This window comes from Pecten maximus, chromosome 16 (assembly GCF_902652985.1).
Source record: "Pecten maximus chromosome 16, xPecMax1.1, whole genome shotgun sequence".
NCBI classification, from domain to species: domain Eukaryota; kingdom Metazoa; phylum Mollusca; class Bivalvia; order Pectinida; family Pectinidae; genus Pecten; species Pecten maximus.
The window spans coordinates 30,337,162-30,356,379 of NC_047030.1; the positions used below are offsets into that span (position 1 = coordinate 30,337,162).

A 19,218-nucleotide genomic window follows, 5' to 3' on the forward strand; every position below is an offset into this window, starting at 1 on the left:
GTACGGTTACCAAAGAGTCATCAAGTACAATCGGTACAAGGACATCAGGTACGGTTACCACAGAGACATCAAGTACAATCGGTACAAGGACATCAGGTACGGTTACCATAGAGACATCAAGTACAATCGGTACAAGGACATCAGGTACGGTTACCATAGAGACATCAAGTACAATCGGTACAAGGACATCAGGTACGGTTACCATAGAGACATCAAGTACAATCGGTACAAGGACATCAGGTACGATTACCATAGAGACATCAAGTACAATCGACACAAAGACAAAAGGTACTAATTATATATATAATTGTAATCAGTATTTTCTTTCAATTAAGAATCATTTTATTAAAAAATAGGGGTTGTGTTTGGAAAGAAAAAATGATACGGATATAAATACTTAGTAATTAATTCAGATATATTTGATGTATATATTAAAATATGTTCATATTCTTCATAATTTGTGAAAGACCCATTTCAGCACAGTGAATCCAAGTCAAAAGGCCGATATACAGAACCAAAACTATCAAATCCCTCTAATTCTTTAACATGTTTCCCTGTAGAACATTACTGGATTTTGTACGAGACAGTCACACTTACCTGGACGAGGTCTGTTGAATGTCGTAGTTGGCGCGGACGAGGATGGCCTCGACATTCTCAAGAACCATCATCAAATCTTCTCTGGTCACTGGCTCCACAGCAGGAATGTCTCCCCTTCGTCCAGCTCCGCCATCACTTTTAGACCAGGCAGACTTTAAAGAGAACCAATATCCACATACTATACCCTTATCCTTCTAGATCACCTGGTCGTATCATTGTTTTTACTTTCTTCAGGATCTCCATCTTAAAATTTGTTCTTATTTTGCTGTTGTTATATCAATATTTCGATTGATGCCAGACACCATTTATAGGCAAATTATTTGTTTTGAGAGTAAATGGAGACAGACGTTTTGTTTGGAGACTATTAAGAGGTAGATGTATTTGGTTGGAGACTATTTTTGAGATAGATGCATTTGGTTAGAGACTATTTAGAATTAAGATGTATTTGGTTGGAGACTATTTAGAATTAGATGTATTTGGTTGGAGACTATTTATAAAAGTAGATGTATTTAGTTGCAGACTACTTTAGAGATAGATATTTTTTGTTGGAGACTATTTAGAATTAGATGTATTTGGTTGGAGACTTAGAATTAGATGTTTTTGGTTGGAGATTATTAAGAGGTAGATGTATTTGGTTGGAGACTATTGAGTGATAGCTGTTTTGTGTTGGAGACTATTTTAGAGATAGATGTATTTGGTTAGAGACTTTTTAGTGCTAAATGTATTTGGTTGGAGACTATTTTTGAGATAGATGTATTTGGTTAGAGACTTTTTAGTGCTAAATGTATTTGGTTGGAGACTGTTTAGAGCTAGATGTATTTGGTTGGAGACTATTTAGAGCTAGATGTATTTGGTTAGAGACTTTTTAGTGCTAAATGTATTTGGTTGGAGACTATTTAGAGCTAGATGTATTTGGTTGGAGACTATTGAGAGAGGTAGATGTATTTGGTTGGAGACTATTTTTGAGATAGATGCATTTGGTTAGAGACTATTTAGAATTAAGATGTATTTGGTTGGAGACTATTTAGAATTAGATGTATTTGGTTGGAGACTATTTATAAAAGTAGATGTATTTAGTTGCAGACTACTTTAGAGATAGATATTTTTTGTTGGAGACTATTTAGAATTAGATGTATTTGGTTGGAGACTATTTAGAATTAGATGTTTTTGGTTGGAGATTATTAAGAGGTAGATGTATTTGGTTGGAGACTATTGAGTGATAGCTGTTTTGTGTTGGAGACTATTTTAGAGATAGATGTATTTGGTTAGAGACTTTTTAGTGCTAAATGTATTTGGTTGGAGACTATTTTTGAGATAGATGTATTTGGTTAGAGACTTTTTAGTGCTAAATGTATTTGGTTGGAGACTATTTAGAGCTAGATGTATTTGGTTGGAGACTATTTAGAGCTAGATGTATTTGGTTAGAGACTTTTTAGTGCTAAATGTATTTGGTTGGAGACTATTTAGAGCTAGATGTATTTGGTTGGAGACTATTGAGAGATAGCTGTTTTGTGTTGGAGACTATTTTAGAGATAGATGTATTTGGTTGGAGACTACTTAGAAGTAGATGTATTTTGCTAGAGACTATTTATAAAAGTAGATGTATTTAGTTGCAGACTACTTTAGAGATAGATATTTTTTGTTGGAGACTATTTAGAGGAAGATGTATTTGGTTGGAGACTATTCAGAGGTAGATGTATTTGGTTGGAGACTATTTAGAGGTAGATGTATTTGGTTGGAGACTATTTAGAGGTAGATGTATTTGATTAGAGACTATTTAGAGGTAGATGTATTTGGTTGGAGACTATTTAGAGGTAGATGTATTTGGTTGGAGACTATTTAGAGGTAGATGTATTTCTTTGGAGATTATTCAAATATCGACAAACATAGATTATTTTGAGGTCCTGTACTTACCGGTAACAGAGGTACTTGGATGACGAGCTCGCCCCCTGGTGTGAGAATGGTGGAGGTTTTGTGGTACAGAGTAATCTTATTACCCTTCAGAATGACGTCTGGTTGGTTGGTACTGCCAGGGTTGCCCACGATCTCGTATCTAATAGTATACGTCAGGTCACCACCGTAAGTTGTCAGCTGTTGCATTTAAACGTGGAAAGTGATTTTAATAATATTACATTTCTTTATGCAAAACAGTTTTGTATCAAAACATATTTAAAATAATCATAAATTCCAATGGTTCTATGGCCTCTTTGATCAGTTTAATCACCATATACTTCACAAAAAAGAGGAAACAAACATGAAAAAAATCATAAAAAGTTCAGTAAGCACAATAAAATAACTGGGTCTATAAAATTACAAATTCTGTGCCAGCAAGTTGATAAATCGTCTCGCGTATATCTGTACACAATCCACTCATGCCCAACTTATCAACTTTGACCTGGGATGTCCCTTACACAACTATGACCTTACCCTGTCACCAAGGAACTCGTTAGGGAGTCTCCAGTAGTAGTTTCCAGCCGGAAGGACCTCAATGAAGTCCCTGATGAGGAAGTTACCTCTCGAGACCTGGTCAATGTTGACTGTGGCAGGGACGGACTCGCCCCTATTTGTCTCATCTACCAGGGACATGGTCCCATACAGCTGAATCTGTAAGTAAACAAGTATTCATGTAGGTAAACAAGTATTCAAAAATGCAAAATGAAAGTATAACAATGCAATTTTTTTTTAAAACTGTTTAAAAGTTTTTGTTGGAAGTTTCAGCAAAATTTATTTCTATATATGATCAATGTACAACAATCGATTACATGTGTAAGTTACCTGTGTAACTTACCTCTCACACAAGTGTAACTTACCTGTGACACCAGTGTAACTTACCTGTGTCACCAGTGTAACTTACCTGTGACACCAGTGTAACTTACCTGTGTCACCAATGTAACTTACCTGTGTCACCTGTGTAACTTACCTGTCACACAAGTGTAACTTACCTGTGACATCAGTGTAACTTACCTGTGTCACCAATGTAACTTACCTGTGTCACCAGTGTAACTTACCTGTGACATCAGTGTAACTTACCTGTGTCAACAATGTAACTTACCTGTGTCACCAGTGTAACTTACCTGTGTCACCAATGTAACTTACCTGTGACACCAATGTAACTTACCTGTGACACCAGTGTAACTTACCTGTGTCACCAGTGTAACTTACCTGTGTCACCAGTGTAACTTACCTGTGACACCAGTGTAACTTACCTGTGTCACCCGGTGTAACTTACCTGTGTCACCCGGTGTAACTTACCTGTGTCACCAGTGTAACTTACCTGTGTCACCAGTGTAATTTACCTGTGACATTAGTGTAACTTACCTGTGTCACCCGGTGTAACTTACCTGTGTCACCCGGTGTAACTTACCTGTGTCACCTGGTGTAACTTACCTGTGACACCAATGTAAATTACCTGTGACACCAGTGTAACTTACCTGTGTCACCAGTGTAACTTACCTGTGACACCAGTGTAACTTACCTGTGTCACCCGGTGTAACTTACCTGTGTCACCCGGTGTAACTTACCTGTGTCACCAGTGTAACTTACCTGTGTCACCAGTGTAATTTACCTGTGACATTAGTGTAACTTACCTGTGTCACCCAGTGTAACTTACCTGTGTCACCCGGTGTAACTTACCTGTGTCACCTGGTGTAACTTACCTGTGACACCAATGTAACTTACCTGTGACACTAGTGTAACTTACCTGTGTCACCAGTGTAACTTACCTGTGACATTAGTGTAACTTACCTGTGTCACCAGTGTAACTTACCTGTGTCACCAGTGTAACTTACCTGTGACATCAGTGTAACTTACCTGTGACACCAGTGTAACTTACCTGTGACACCAGTGTAACTTACCTGTGTCACCAGTGTAACTTACCTGTGACACCAGTGTAACTTACCTGTGACACCAGTGTAACTTACCTGTGTCACCAGTGTAACTTACCTGTGTCACCAGTGTAACTTACCTGTGTCATCAGTGTAACTTACCTGTGTCACCAGTGTAACTTACCTGTGTCACCAGTGTAACTTACCTGTGACATCAGTGTAACTTACCTGTGACACCAGTGTAACTTACCTGTGACACCAGTGTAACTTACCTGTGTCACCAGTGTAACTTACCTGTGACACCAGTGTAACTTACCTGTGACACCAGTGTAACTTACCTGTGTCACCAGTGTAACTTACCTGTGTCACCAATGTAACTTACCTGTGTCACCCAGTGTAACTTACCTGTGTCACCAATGTAACTTACCTGTGTCACCAATGTAACTTACCTGTGTCACCAATGTAACTTACCTGTGTCACCAGTGTAACTTACCTGTGACACCAATGTAACTTACCTGTGTCACCAGTGTAACTTACCTGTGTCACCAGTGTAACTTACCTGTGACATCAGTGTAACTTACCTGTGACACCAGTGTAACTTACCTGTGACACCAGTGTAACTTACCTGTGTCACCAGTGTAACTTATCTGTGTCACCAGTGTAACTTACCTGTGTCACCAGTGTAACTTACCTGTGACATCAGTGTAACTTACCTGTGACACCAGTGTAACTTACCTGTGTCACCAGTGTAACTTACCTGTGACATCAGTGTAACTTACCTGTGACACCAGTGTAACTTACCTGTGACACCAGTGTAACTTACCTGTGTCACCAGTGTAACTTACCTGTGTCACCAGTGTAACTTACCTGTGTCACCAGTGTAACTTACCTGTGACATTAGTGTAACTTACCTGTGTCACCAGTGTAACTTACCTGTGTCACCAGTGTAACTTACCTGTGTCACCAGTGTAACTTACCTGTGACATTAGTGTAACTTACCTGTGTCACCCGGTGTAACTTACCTGTGTCACCAATGTAACTTACCTGTGTCACCAGTGTAACTTACCTGTGTCACCAGTGTAACTTACCTGTGATACATGAAGGTCACTGCTGTAACAGTCTGCGGTCTGACCAAAGCAGAAACAACGAAGACACTGACCGCTGTCCGAAGCCTCCACATTGAAGTCTGGTGGTCTACAGACACCAGGCTGTGGACTTCCTATGTAACAAACAAGTAGCCAGGTCAGGTTACACTAGCTAATACACTACTACAATGGTGTAGCATTTTACTCAAGATTTGCATACAAAGTTCTCTGTAAAATGACATTTTGGAAACACAGAACCTTATTGAGGATCTGATATACATGTAGTTCTCCTTTCTCTACCAGTCACTTAAACACATCTTTTATTTTTTGTTGTAATTAAAATGTCGATCTCTTGTTCTGTTGCTATGGAAATGTATTATATATGCTAGGGTATCAATACGGCTTTGCATTAAAATCCCTGCTATTACAAACATCTGAATAAAGATATAAGTATTATAGATATATAAAGTGATGAAAGACATGTTTGACTTACTTCGGACAATGACGATAGCGTCTGGTGAAGCAAAGATGGTTCCTTTGGTGTTGATAGCCTCACAAGTATAGGCGCCGGAGTCGGTAATACGAGCGTCGGTGATCGTCAAATTGCCCCGGCCGTCGGCACTGTGAACATATATACGGTCGCCCTCTGGAATGTTTCCCCAGTTCAGTCGCCAGACAATCAAGGGAGTAGGGGTACCCATGGCTTCACAAATGATAGTGAAACGGCCTCCAATGTCCACATCAATACGAGACACAGGGGGTAAGATAATTGTTGGAACGGCTGTAAACATACAATAGGTAAGGATAATCATACGCAAACTTGTTAAAGGGAATAGACATTCATGTATAGAACACAATTTTTATGATAATTTTATGTGCCAGTTTTTTCAAATTCCTGTAAAGTGTACAAAATGACAACAATTCCATATAAAGCAGTTTTATAACACCTGTAGCACAAGTCAATCACACATCAAACCCAGGGCATCCAGTTGACCCTTGACTTTTCGCAATTTCAGAAGTAAAATCACTATTTCTGAGAAATCTCAAGGATCAAAACAGAAGTCAAATAGACATGTCCCTTCAAACCCAAGAGTCAGATCTCAATTTGGGGAGTCAAAAACATACTCTCAAGGGTCTACTGGATGCCCTGAAACTTTGGAAATACTTCAAGTATAAAATGTGTATATATAATGGGAAAATGAATCAAAGCTTTGTAGCGTGGAACTTTGGAAAATGGAGTTTTTAAGACTAACACTACTCGCAACAAAACACAGGGACACAACACCACAATTCTGGGGTAGTAGGTAGGACAGAGAGATCTGTACCAGACAGACAGTCGTATTGGTCACCGAGAGGGACACCACAAGTCAGTACCGGGGTAGTGAGTAGGACAGAGAGGTCTGTACCAGACAGTCGTATTGGTCACCGAGGGGGACACCACAAGTCAGTACCGGGGTAGTGAGTAGGACAGAGAGGTCTGTACCAGACAGTTGTATTGGTCACCGAGAGGGACACCCACAAGTCAGTACCAGGGTAGTGGGTAGGACAGAGAGGTCTGTACCAGACAGTCGTATTGGTCACCGAGGGGGACACCACAAGTCAGTACTGGGGTAGTGGGTAGGACAGAGAGATCTGTACCAGACAGTCAGTCGTATTGGTCACAGAGAGGGACACCACAAGTCAGTACCGGGGTAGTGAGTAGGACAGAGAGGTCTGTACCAGACAGTCAGTCGTATTGGTCACCGAGAGGGACACCACAAGTCAGTACCGGGGTAGTGAGTAGGACAGAGAGGTCTGTACCAGACAGTCGTATTGGTCACCGAGAGGGACACCACAAGTCAGTACCGGGGTAGTGAGTAGGACAGAGAGGTCTGTACCAGACAGTCGTATTGGTCACCGAGAGGGACACCACAAGTCAGTACCGGGGTAGTGAGTAGGACAGAGAGGTCTGTACCGGACAGTCAGTCGTATTGGTCACCGAGAGGGACACCACAAGTCAGTACCGGGGTAGTGAGTAGGACAGAGAGATCTGTACCAGACAGACAGTCGTATTGGTCACCGAGACTAGAGGGACACCACAAGTCAGTACTGGGGTAGTGAGTAGGACAGAGAGGTCTGTACCGGACAGTCAGTCGTATTGGTCACTGAGAGGGACACCACAAGTCAGTACCGGGGTAGTGAGTAGGACAGAGAGGTCTGTACCGGACAGTCAGTCATATTGGTCACTGAGAGGGACACCACAAGTCAGAACTGGGGATACATTCACACGAAAACACATTACAGACAGGACAAGCCAAAACACATCAGGAAAGTCAGACAGGGAAATACGATGATAGAACTCACAACACTTTGAAATCTTAACACTTTTCCTCTATAATGCTCCACCTTGACATTTAGAATCCCCATAACCTGGTTCATTAACAACCCAGTATCAGCAAACCAAACCAAACCTCTGAAGGTCACAGGGTCCTGGAGGGGGGGGTCACGGGGTCATGGCGGGGGGTCACGGGGTCGGGGAGGGGTAGTATACTAATTTGTTGTGGAGACTAATAATTACTCATTTAATGTACTGAAAGTGAAACTGAAAATATAACAATTTAAACAATATTACATTTATTGTAGAATGAAGGGGAATGTCTCACAGCAGATCTGCCATTATGGCCTTACCTTCCTCAGGTTCACATTTACACCTTTCCTCTACAGGAAAGGCTGACCTTAACTCAGAATCTGGAAATAGGGAACGGCCATCACCTCGTTATAGAAATTTGGTCTTGAATGTCGACAGTGTTTATTACGAGTCCTGAAGATCAGTCCAGTATCTAAGGATTATTTGGGGTTACCAAATGGATGGGTCATTTTCCAGGAAAAGAACTATTTGTAATATTATTTATGGGCCATTTATAGAAATTTAAAGGATTTTTCTGAATCATGTAGGTCATTAAGGAAAATTGTGGGCCAATGGCCCCATGGCCCCTCCAAAATGATCTCTGAACTGTATCTGACATCCCTCGGATTTAAGAACATACACATTTAGAAAACAAAGCTTTGTATATCTATTATATATATCCACAGAATGGTTTGGTTATCACTATGGCCTATGAATAAGGAGTCAGTCGGGGGAATCAGGATGGAATACCAATATTGTCTTTTTATAGGACATGAAAGCTACATTGTACTCCATACAGGTGCATAAGAAGTCATACACAGGTTAAACAATTATTTTTCTAACTCATTTCGGAAAACTCTAATGTAACTAAATATGAATTTTGTATGTGCCATATGACTTGAGTGTCATGTGACTTTAGTCTGTCATGTGATTTTTGGGTCTAACATGACTTTTTACATAAACGTGATTTTATTTGACTTTGGCATGTGAAACCATGTAACTTTTGAAGCATGAACATTTTGTATGTCATGTGACTTTTGTATGTTACAATTCTGTATGTTATGTGACCTTTGTATGTAACAATTTTGTATGTCATGTGACATTTGTATGTAACAATTCTGTATGTCATGTGACATTTGTATGTAACAATTCTGTATGTCATGTGACATTTGTATGTAACAATTTTGTATGTCATGTGACCTTTGTATGTAACAATTCTGTATGTCATGTGACTTTTGTATGTAACAATTCTGTATGTCATGTGACATTTGTATGTAACAATTTTGTATGTCATGTGACTTTTGAAGTGTGCTCATTCTGTATGTCATGTGACTTTTGTATGTAACAATTCTGTATGTCATGTGACATTTGTATGTAACAATTTTGTATGTCATGTGACTTTTGAAGTGTGCTCATTCTGTATGTCATGTGACTTTTGTATGTTACAATTTTGTATGTCATGTGACTTTTGTATGTAACAATTTTGTATGTTATGTGACCTTTGTATGTAACAATTTTGTATGTCATGTGACTTTTGAAGTGTGCTCATTCTGTATGTCATGTGACTTTTGTATGTAACAATTCTGTATGTCATGTGACATTTGTATGTAACAATTCTGTATGTCATGTGACATTTGTATGTAACAGTTTTGTATGTCATGTGACATTTGTATGTAACAATTTTGTATGTCATGTGACTTTTGTATGTTACAATTTTGTATGTCATGTGACTTTTGTATGTAACAATTCTGTATGTCATGTGACATTTGTATGTAACAATTATGTATGTCATGTGACTTTTGTATGCAACAATTTTGTACAGTTTATGACTTACAGCAGGCGATTTCATCAGACCTATCTTGGCAGTCGATCTCCCCATCACACTGGTAACTGGCCGGTACACACTGGTCACCGGTCGTACATTTATACTCGTCCATACGGCACTGGGCACCTGGTGGTCCGGTCGCTGTAAGGAACACATTTATCAACATAAACTCTTCACACACATGACATTTTTTAAGACACATCACCTTGAAACTTATTTCCATGTTTTGAATATCCGCTTCAATAAGATTGAGAACAGAATCATACTGAATGAATGAAATCCTAATGACCCTGGCTGTAAATTAAAGGGCATTAAACAAAATTACCCAAACGAAACTAAATAAAATCCTGTAGATGAAGGTAAAATTACTTACTTCAAACATTAAATTATTTAGACTTATTGTACCGAGAATGATTCCCTAATTATGATAGTTTATGAACTTAAGAGTTTCTGGATTGCTTAATCCTAAACCCAGATTTACAGTATTCAAATCATCAAGTGATTCTTGGGGAAAAATTACATACGACAATTCTCTTCATCAAATCCATCGCCACAGTCATTGTCACCATCACATCTCCAGATCTTCATCACGCAGATTCCGCTGGAACAACGGAACTCGTTGGGCTCGCACGGATTGTCAGTACCTGTAGCAATGTACAGTATACAAGTATAATCTGATTGGGGATGATTTTTTATAATGACAGGCGCTCAAGTGGAGCATGTTCCTTTAATGAAGACAGTATTATACTGACAATTAACAATATTGTATTGGACTTTTTGTAATTATTTATTGTTCATTTATTCCAGTTTTATACTGACAATTAACAATATTGTATTGGACTTATTGTAATTATTTATTGTTCGTTTATTCCAGTTTTATACTGACAATTAACAATATTGTATTGGACTTATTGTAATTATTTATTGTTCGTTTATTCCAGTATTATACTGACAATTGACAATATTGTATTGGACTTATTGTAATTATTTATTGTTCATTTATTCCAGTATTATACTGACAATTGACAATATTGTATTGGACTTATTGTAATTATTTATTGTTCGTTTATTCCAGTATTATACTGACAATTGACAATATTGTATTGGACTTATTGTAATTATTTATTGTTCGTTTATTCCAGTTTTATACTGACAATTGACAATATTGTATTGGACTTATTGTAATTATTTTTTGTTTGTTTATTCCAGTATTATACTGACAATTAACAATATTGTTTTGGACTTACTGTAATTATTTATCAACTTACTACAATAGGCTTCATCAGAGCCGTCTTCACAGTCGGAATCTCCATCACAACGGTAGTCCGATGGGATACACTGGCCATTCTGACATACAGATTCTCCGGCTCCGCAAGGTCCAACTGGAGGGAGTGTTGGTTCAGGACCAACTACAAGAAGCCAATATTGGATTTAGCATAAAAAAACAATAACAATCCAAGAGCAACACTGTCTTGACCTGGAAAGGATGGGGGAGCTGGGGGAGTGACCTTGAAAGGATGGGGGCTGGGGAATGTGACATGTAAAGGATGGGGGAAATGGGGATGAGACTTTGAAAGGATGGGGGCTTGGAGATGTGAGGTGGAAAGAATGGGGGCTGGGAGATGTGAGGTGGAAAGGATGGGGGCTGGGAGATGTGAGGTGGAAAGGATGGGGGCTGGGAGATGTGAGGTGGAAAGGATGGGGGCTGGGAGATGTGAGGTGGAAAGGATGGGGGAGCTGGAAGATGCGAGGTGGAAAGGATGGGGGCTGGGAGATGTGAGGTGGAAAGGATGGGGGCTGGGAGATGTGAGGTGGAAAGGATGGGGGCTCGGAGATGTGAGGTGGAAAGGATGGGGGAGCTGGGAGATGCGAGGTGGAAAGGATGGGGGAGCTGGGAGATGTGAGGTGGAAAGGATGGGGGCTGGGAGATGTGAGGTGGAAAGGATGGGGGGCTGGGAGATGTGAGGTGGAAAGGATGGGGGAGCTGGGAGATGCGAGGTGGAAAGGATGGGGGAGCTGGGAGATGTGAGGTGGAAAGGATGGGGGAGCTGGGAGATGTGAGGTGGAAAGGATGGGGGCTGGGAGATGTGAGGTGGAAAGGATGGGGGCTGGGAGATGTGAGGTGGAAAGGATGGGGGAGCTGGGAGATGCGAGGTGGAAAGGATGGGGGAGCTGGGAGATGTGAGGTGGAAAGGATGGGGGAGCTGGGAGATGTGAGGTGGAAAGGATGGGGGAGCTGGGAGATGCGAGGTGGAAAGGATGGGGGCTGGGAGATGTGAGGTGGAAAGGATGGGGGAGCTGGGAGATGTGAGGTGGAAAGGATGGGGGCTGGGAGATGTGAGGTGGAAAGGATGGGGGAGCTGGGAGATGCGAGGTGGAAAGGATGGGGGCTGGGAGATGCGAGGTGGAAAGGATGGGGGAGCTGGGAGATGCGAGGTGGAAAGGATGGGGGAGCTGGGAGATGCGAGGTGGAAAGGATGGGGGAGCTGGGAGATGTGAGGTGGAAAGGATGGGGGAGCTGGGAGATGCGAGATGGAAAGGATGGGGGAGCTGGGAGATGCGAGGTGGAAAGGATGGGGGAGCTGGGAGATGTGAGGTGGAAAGGATGGGGGCGCTGGGAGATGCAAGGTGGAAAGGATGGGGGAGCTGGGAGATGCGAGGTGGAAAGGATGGGGGCTGGGAGATGCGAGGTGGAAAGGATGGGGGCTGGGAGATGTGAGGTGGAAAGGATGGGGGCTGGGAGATGTGAGGTGGAAAGGATGGGGCTAGGAGATGTGAGGTGGAAAGGATGGGGGCTGGGAGATGTGAGGTGGAAAGGATGGGGGAGCTGGGAGATGCGAGGTGGAAAGGATGGGGGAGCTGGGAGATGTGAGGTGGAAAGGATGGGGGCTGGGAGATGTGAGGTGGAAAGGATGGGGGCTGGGAGGTGCGAGGTGGAAAGGATGGGGGAGCTGGGAGATGTGAGGTGGAAAGGATGGGGGCTGGGAGATGTGAGGTGGAAAGGATGGGGGCTGGGAGATGTGAGGTGGAAAGGATGGGGGCAAGCAGGGTGGTATGAGACCTTCAGAGATGGAGAGAGCTGAGGCTCAGGGGGTTGCGTGTTGTCGTCTCAGAACCCAGTCAGTTGACAGATTAAACAATACATTAAAACTTTCATTAGTATAAACTTCAACTTACTCCTTCGCACCTCCAACCTAGCAGTGGCTTCAAACACTCCCTGGACTCCGACGGCTGAACAAATGTAGTCACCAGCATAATTCAGCTGAAGTTCGGGGATCACCAGTCGTCCTTGTTCATCCGACGCTGTTGGGGGAAGGGCCTGAGGAGACGGAAATTCAAATTAAAGAAATTTCTATATATCTTCTAAATATTTTTCAACACTTGCTTATGTTCAGACAATTAGGAATCATATTTTATAAACTGTTGTGTTTTACATCACAGACCGTCCCATACGGTTGTTTTACATCATGCACAGACTGTCCCATACTGTTGTGGTTTACATCACAGACCGTCCCATACTATTGTTTTACATCACAGACCGTCCCGTTCTGTTGTAGTTTACATTACAGACCATCCCATTCTGTTGTAGTTTACATCACAGACCGTCCCATTCTGTTGTGGTTTACATCACAGACTGTCCCATACTGTTGTTGTTTACATTACAGACCGTCCCATACTGTTGTGGTTTACATTACAGACCGTCCCATACTGTTGTGGTTTACATTACAAACTGTCCCATTCTGTTGTAGTTTACATCACAAACTGTCCCATTCTGTTGTAGTTTACATCACAGACTGTCCCATTCTGTTGTAGTTTACATTACAGACCATCCCATTCTGTTGTGGTTTACATTACAAACTGTCCCATACTGTTGTTGTTTACATCACAGACCGTCCCATTCTGTTGTAGTTTACATCACAAACTGTCCCATACTGTTGTAGTTTACATTACAGACTGTCCCATACTGTTGTAGTTTAAACAACAAACTGTCCCATACTGTTGTAGTTTAAATAACAAACTGTCCCTTTCTGTTGTGGTTTACATTACAGACCATTCCATACTGTGGTTGTGTCCTTTGGCAAGACTCTTTGTCCAAACTGCTCTGGATAGCTTTAAGGCATGCAATAGGTCTTCTATATGTTAATCAGTATGGTAGCCACAAACTACTACAGAGAGGGACCCTGCTTCAAAGCAATCCTTGCAGCAGACAGGCCAACAAACCCACCAAATATGAACCAGTTTTAATCTCTTTTGAATTAATTTTTTTTTTTTCGTATATATATATATATATATACACGTATATATATAGGTTTCACAAACAAACAAATAGGAATTATATCACAAACGCTGGACAAACAGATGAGAGTTTAATAGGATAAGACATGTAATCAATACACACCTGATTTCCACTACGACTCCAGCGGACATTTGGGCGTGGTCGTCCACTAGCCTGACAGAAGAATTCGGCCTGGGCTCCCTCCCTCACCATCAGAACAGGTGGTGTCACAGTGATGGTAATCGGCACAGCTAGAAAATATAACCCACACAATGTTACTTAGGGTACCTACGGTATGTATGACTGGAAATACTTCATGAACACAAAGTTACCTCCCTTAGAGGCGACTGAAAATATTTTTACAAACTGGTGGTTTTAAAGAAATAAAAATATGCGTTTTTTTAAAGTCAGTAAGTTATCATTATGACAACCAACATCAATATATATTCGGAATTTTCTACATGTTTTGTCCTATATATCCTCTGAAGTCGCAGAGGAACCCGATTTGTACAAAAAATTCACAAAAATACCATGTAAGCTTTCTAAATACTGTGGTTTCGAGAAAGAAGGACACATTAGAATATCGAAGTTTGTTTTTATCTCCGAAAAGATAGAATACAATCACAATCGAACAGACACCTGAAAGAAAACATTACAAATAAAATTTCAAAGAAAACTTTCAACTTTTTTTATTCTCTTCAAATTCATGTATATTTAAAGCTTATATGAATTGTTGCATTTAAGAATGGATTTACTAAGTAAACAAAAGACAATTTTATCTCCGGTGAATTGTACCTGACTTCCACCTGTAGAAAACAAGATCACCTGGTGCTATAAACATGCTTAAATCTTTCTTGTCCATTCACCAACTCATTCATGTTTGAAATATTTTTTACAACAGAAATAAAACATGCTCTTTCCCTAGTCATTATCTAGGCTGTTTTAGATATAAAATGACTTTCTACAAAAATTACTTGGACAGGCATAATGGGTCTGGGTATGGTCAAGCAATACATGTCCCCTACCAGCCCCCTCTAAAAATAGTAACAGTGACCTAGTTGACCTTGACCCAAAAATCCTGAAACTCAAAATTATATTGGATATTGTGGTCCTTTATCATTGAGGGGAGTCTGATAAAAAATATCTCAAGGAATGAAGCCGCTAGAGTGCTGACAAACTTTGGTGTTACATTAACATACGCACAAGATGGACAAAGAGGAAAATCTATAAGATCATAAAAATTGTTGAATATAGAAATACTTCAATGTACAGAATAACTATCAAAACATTGCCAGCAAGAACTTTTTCCGTGAAGAAGTTCATTTGACAATAGTAGAAAACTCTAGACAAACGATTACCTTATTTAAAAGAACAATTCTCAGTAAACAAGTACCTTAATAACTACCTGATAGACAAGAGAAATTTACAACACAAAGTCTTTAACTATGCATGATTATAATAAAACCCTCAGGTGTACAGAAACCTCATCAATAAGTCCATTTTCTTCTATGACCACATAATTCACTAAAATGTATAGTTTTCCTTAATGAAATACATTTATGCTCGGTTATAAGAAAAAATCTACAAAAAATACCAGAAATTAAGACAAATTTGACTCTGACTACAAAGATATATTAATAGAACTTCTTTCTACAGAAATTTGACTATGAAGAACTACTTTCCTTAATACCAGATATAGGTTTGAGGAAAACTCTACAAAGGTTATGTTTTTAAATCTAGCATTATAGGGTAATATTACAGAAAAAAGAAGGTTTTCATTATGAGAAACCTATTACAAATATCACATTGTTCAAATGATGTTTAAAAGCATGCCCCTCCATTCCATACAAAACATTTCATTCATAACAGTGAATGCTCAACAACACCTGTTGTTCAATGTAGGAGTTGTTCATGGACAACATTCAGTTTATAGCTCAAGGAGGAATGTCAATGTTCAATGTGTAAGATGCTCAAAGGTGAGTGATGTTCAAAGACAACATTCAGTAAAATAAGATGCTCAATGATGAAATATCAGTGTTTAGTGTGCGAGATGCTCAGGGTTGAATGTCAATGTTCAGTGTGCAAGATGCTCAAGGTTGAAATGTCAGTGTTTAGTGTAAAAGATGCTCAAGGGTGAATGTCAGTGTTCAGTTTGAGAGATGCTCAATGGTGAAATGTCAGTGTTTATAGTGTGAAAGATGCTCAAAGTTGAAATGTCAGTGTTTATAGTGTGAAAGATGCTCAATGGTGAAATGTCAGTGTTTATAGTGTGAAAGATGCTCAAAGTTGAAATGTCAGTGTTTATAGTGTGAAAGATGCTCAATGGTGAAATGTCAGTGTTTATAGTGTGAAAGATGCTCAAAGTTGAAATGTCAGTGTTTATAGTGTGAAAGATGCTCAATGGTGAAATGTCAGTGTTTATAGAATGAAAGATGCTCAAGGGTGAATGTCAGTGTTCAGTTTTAGTGATGGTCAATGTTCAATGTTCAACTTGGATGAAAAAGATGCTATTCTAAATGGAAGTTTATTTTGAGAAACTTCACATCTTTATACCAAAGAAGTTTTACACTTTTCAATTGAGCTGATAATTTCCAGCATCAGGTACACTGTGTACATATATAACAATATTGTTTGAATACATTATTGAACAATAATTATAGCATTGAATAAAAATTCATATCAACACTATGACCAAGTCAGGAGTTTCTACCAGAACTCGTTAAGTTTTATCAATGTCTCAATCAGTATATAATACATTAAACATTGGTCTGCTGATATTCTAGTGACCTTAATACAGGGAGGTTTCACTGGAAGGCAAGCATATTAAAGCTATACAGCTAATATACACGACTGGATCTACGTCGAATTTCTATAGGAATCCAACATTTTGGGTAGGAAGTGTATATAATATATTACAATAATATACATAATACTAATCTGCCGTATATAATATATCACAATAATATACATTATACATATGTACTAATTTGCCAAAGTAAAAATGTAACATTAGTCACCACAATGGATTTGTAACCCTTCAGACCAACCAGGCCCTCTAATATATACTTTATGTTTAAGTGTTAAGATATATGATAAAATAGGAACATCTTATTGACTAAGACTTTTATAAACAAGGCATCACAAACGATACAAATCCCCTCGCGTGCTAACACTGACAAAGATTTTCTATAAATAGTAACGGTGACCTTAACCTTGACCTTGGCACCCTGACACAGGAACTCGTTCGAGGTATTCCCATGCTGGACCCATATATGAAGTTTGGTCAGGATCCGTTCAAAAATGAAGTCGCAAGAGCGCTGACAAAGATTTTCTATAAATAGTAACGCTGACCTTGACCTTGACCTTGGGACCCTGAAACACGAACTCATTCGAGGTATTCCCATGCTGGACCCATATATGAAGTTTGGTCAGAATCCGTTCAAAAATGAAGTCGCAAGAGCGCTGACAAAAAGTGAACATACGTACTTACGTAAGAACGGAACGCTATATCCCCTCCCCGACTTTCGTCGCGAGGGGATAATAATTGTTCTGAGAGCACTTTATATTCCTCTAGTTTCAAAAGAACAAAATCACAGTTATTCTACTTTCCACTGTTTTAGTGGGTTTTTTTATATATAGTTTTAGTGTTTGATAGTGAACATATGCAAAATGTCTGATTCACAGATTTTTAGGTTTACACAGGAATTATACAATGTTTTCTATCATGTTTTAATAAACCTTAGGTCCAACATCTTAACAACTCTGAAGATAATCGGTATAGCCCGTTAATATGACGATTGTATTTCTGTTACAATGAGGGAACTGTCTTTAAGTCATGAAAATGAATTGTGCTTGCTTTTCTTGAAGTGGCTGAAAATCCTTCATACTACATAGCAAACAATTTATGCAAACTAAACCCACTGTAATTCCTTCCGTTGAAAAGTGCAGTATGAACAGAAAATCTCCTCAACATATAGCATAGCGAAATCATATAGTCACATGATGTATATCAGAAAATCAAAGAGGTATATTTTTGTTTCTTATTCGCTATAGAGCAGAAAAAATAAAATATATGAAAATATGACCCAAATATATGTGGTCATATTTATCCAGCCGATAGCCACCACACAACTGCTGAATCTGAATTGATACGACAGTGGATTAAGATTAATTTTGTCAGTTATTTTCAAGGACAGCGTTAGAAATGGGTTGGTGTATTAAAAGCCAGGGCTGTAAGCGAGAAGTTGATCAATTGTACAAATCCTTTAAAATATTTATTACTTGTTTTTGACAAAATGAAAATTTCATAAGATAATACTAAGATATACCGATTTTTCACACATATTTTTAATCATGTTATTACTTATTGGAAGTAATTGTGTATTGAAAGTTATATTCCATTTTCAAAGAAACAAATCCGAAAAAAGATACCTCTGTGACATGGTATACAGCATGTAGATTTCGAAAATATTTAGAGCGAAAAGCATGCAAAAAGGGGAGATAACTAGCCCTAGACAACGGGAACTTACGACAGTCAAATTCGTCGGTTCCGTCCTGACAGTCATACTGCCGGTTACATCGGCGTCGTTGGTCAATACATTGACCGTTGCGACACCTAAACTCTCCAGACCGACATTCTGAGAGAACATTTATATATATATATACATTCATATGTATTCTATGACTACTCATTATATAAACACATACACGACACAAACTCTACGTCATCTAACCAGCAATAAGTCCGGCTGACTTAGTCTGTCAATCTTTAAGGAAACAAGTTTTAATTTCTTCGACTAAACAAGAGATCCCAGAGGGATCTTGGCGCCAACCATTGAATGATCTTCATAGGTTCCATGTCAGATTGATCTTTTCTCTACTTTTCCCTTCATTTTACTAATCTGTGCAAATTGAGACATCCCTCCAGTACTTTTCAGGACAGACTGATCCAAAAATGCAATACAAGGGACCAAGGGGAACCTACTTATGAAATTTGAGAAAGATCCATTCAGTACTTTGAGAAATAGAGATAACAAACTTCAATTGTCAAAATCCAAGATGGCTGCCTGTCGGCCATGTTGTTTTCTGATTGGTCTCAAAACGCAATATGCAGAACTAGGCACCAAGGGAAACCTACATATGAAATTTCAGAAAGATCCATTCAGTACTTTCTCAGAAATAGTGATAACAAACTTCAATTGTCAAAATCCAAGATGGCTGCCTGT

General features: G+C 39.5%; 1 protein-coding gene across 1 annotated transcript in view; it reads right to left on the reverse strand.

Moving 5' to 3' along the window:
• Positions 1-19,218, reverse strand: part of LOC117345181 (basement membrane-specific heparan sulfate proteoglycan core protein-like) — a 168,047-nt gene that overhangs the window by 54,358 nt on the left and 94,471 nt on the right. Inside the window, 11 exon segments of the mRNA XM_033908186.1 lie at positions 598-749; positions 2,512-2,688; positions 3,025-3,201; positions 5,510-5,640; positions 6,000-6,287; positions 9,727-9,858; positions 10,242-10,361; positions 10,986-11,126; positions 12,895-13,036; positions 14,117-14,244; positions 18,523-18,630. Coding sequence (XP_033764077.1) covers positions 598-749; positions 2,512-2,688; positions 3,025-3,201; positions 5,510-5,640; positions 6,000-6,287; positions 9,727-9,858; positions 10,242-10,361; positions 10,986-11,126; positions 12,895-13,036; positions 14,117-14,244; positions 18,523-18,630 — 1,696 coding nt within the window.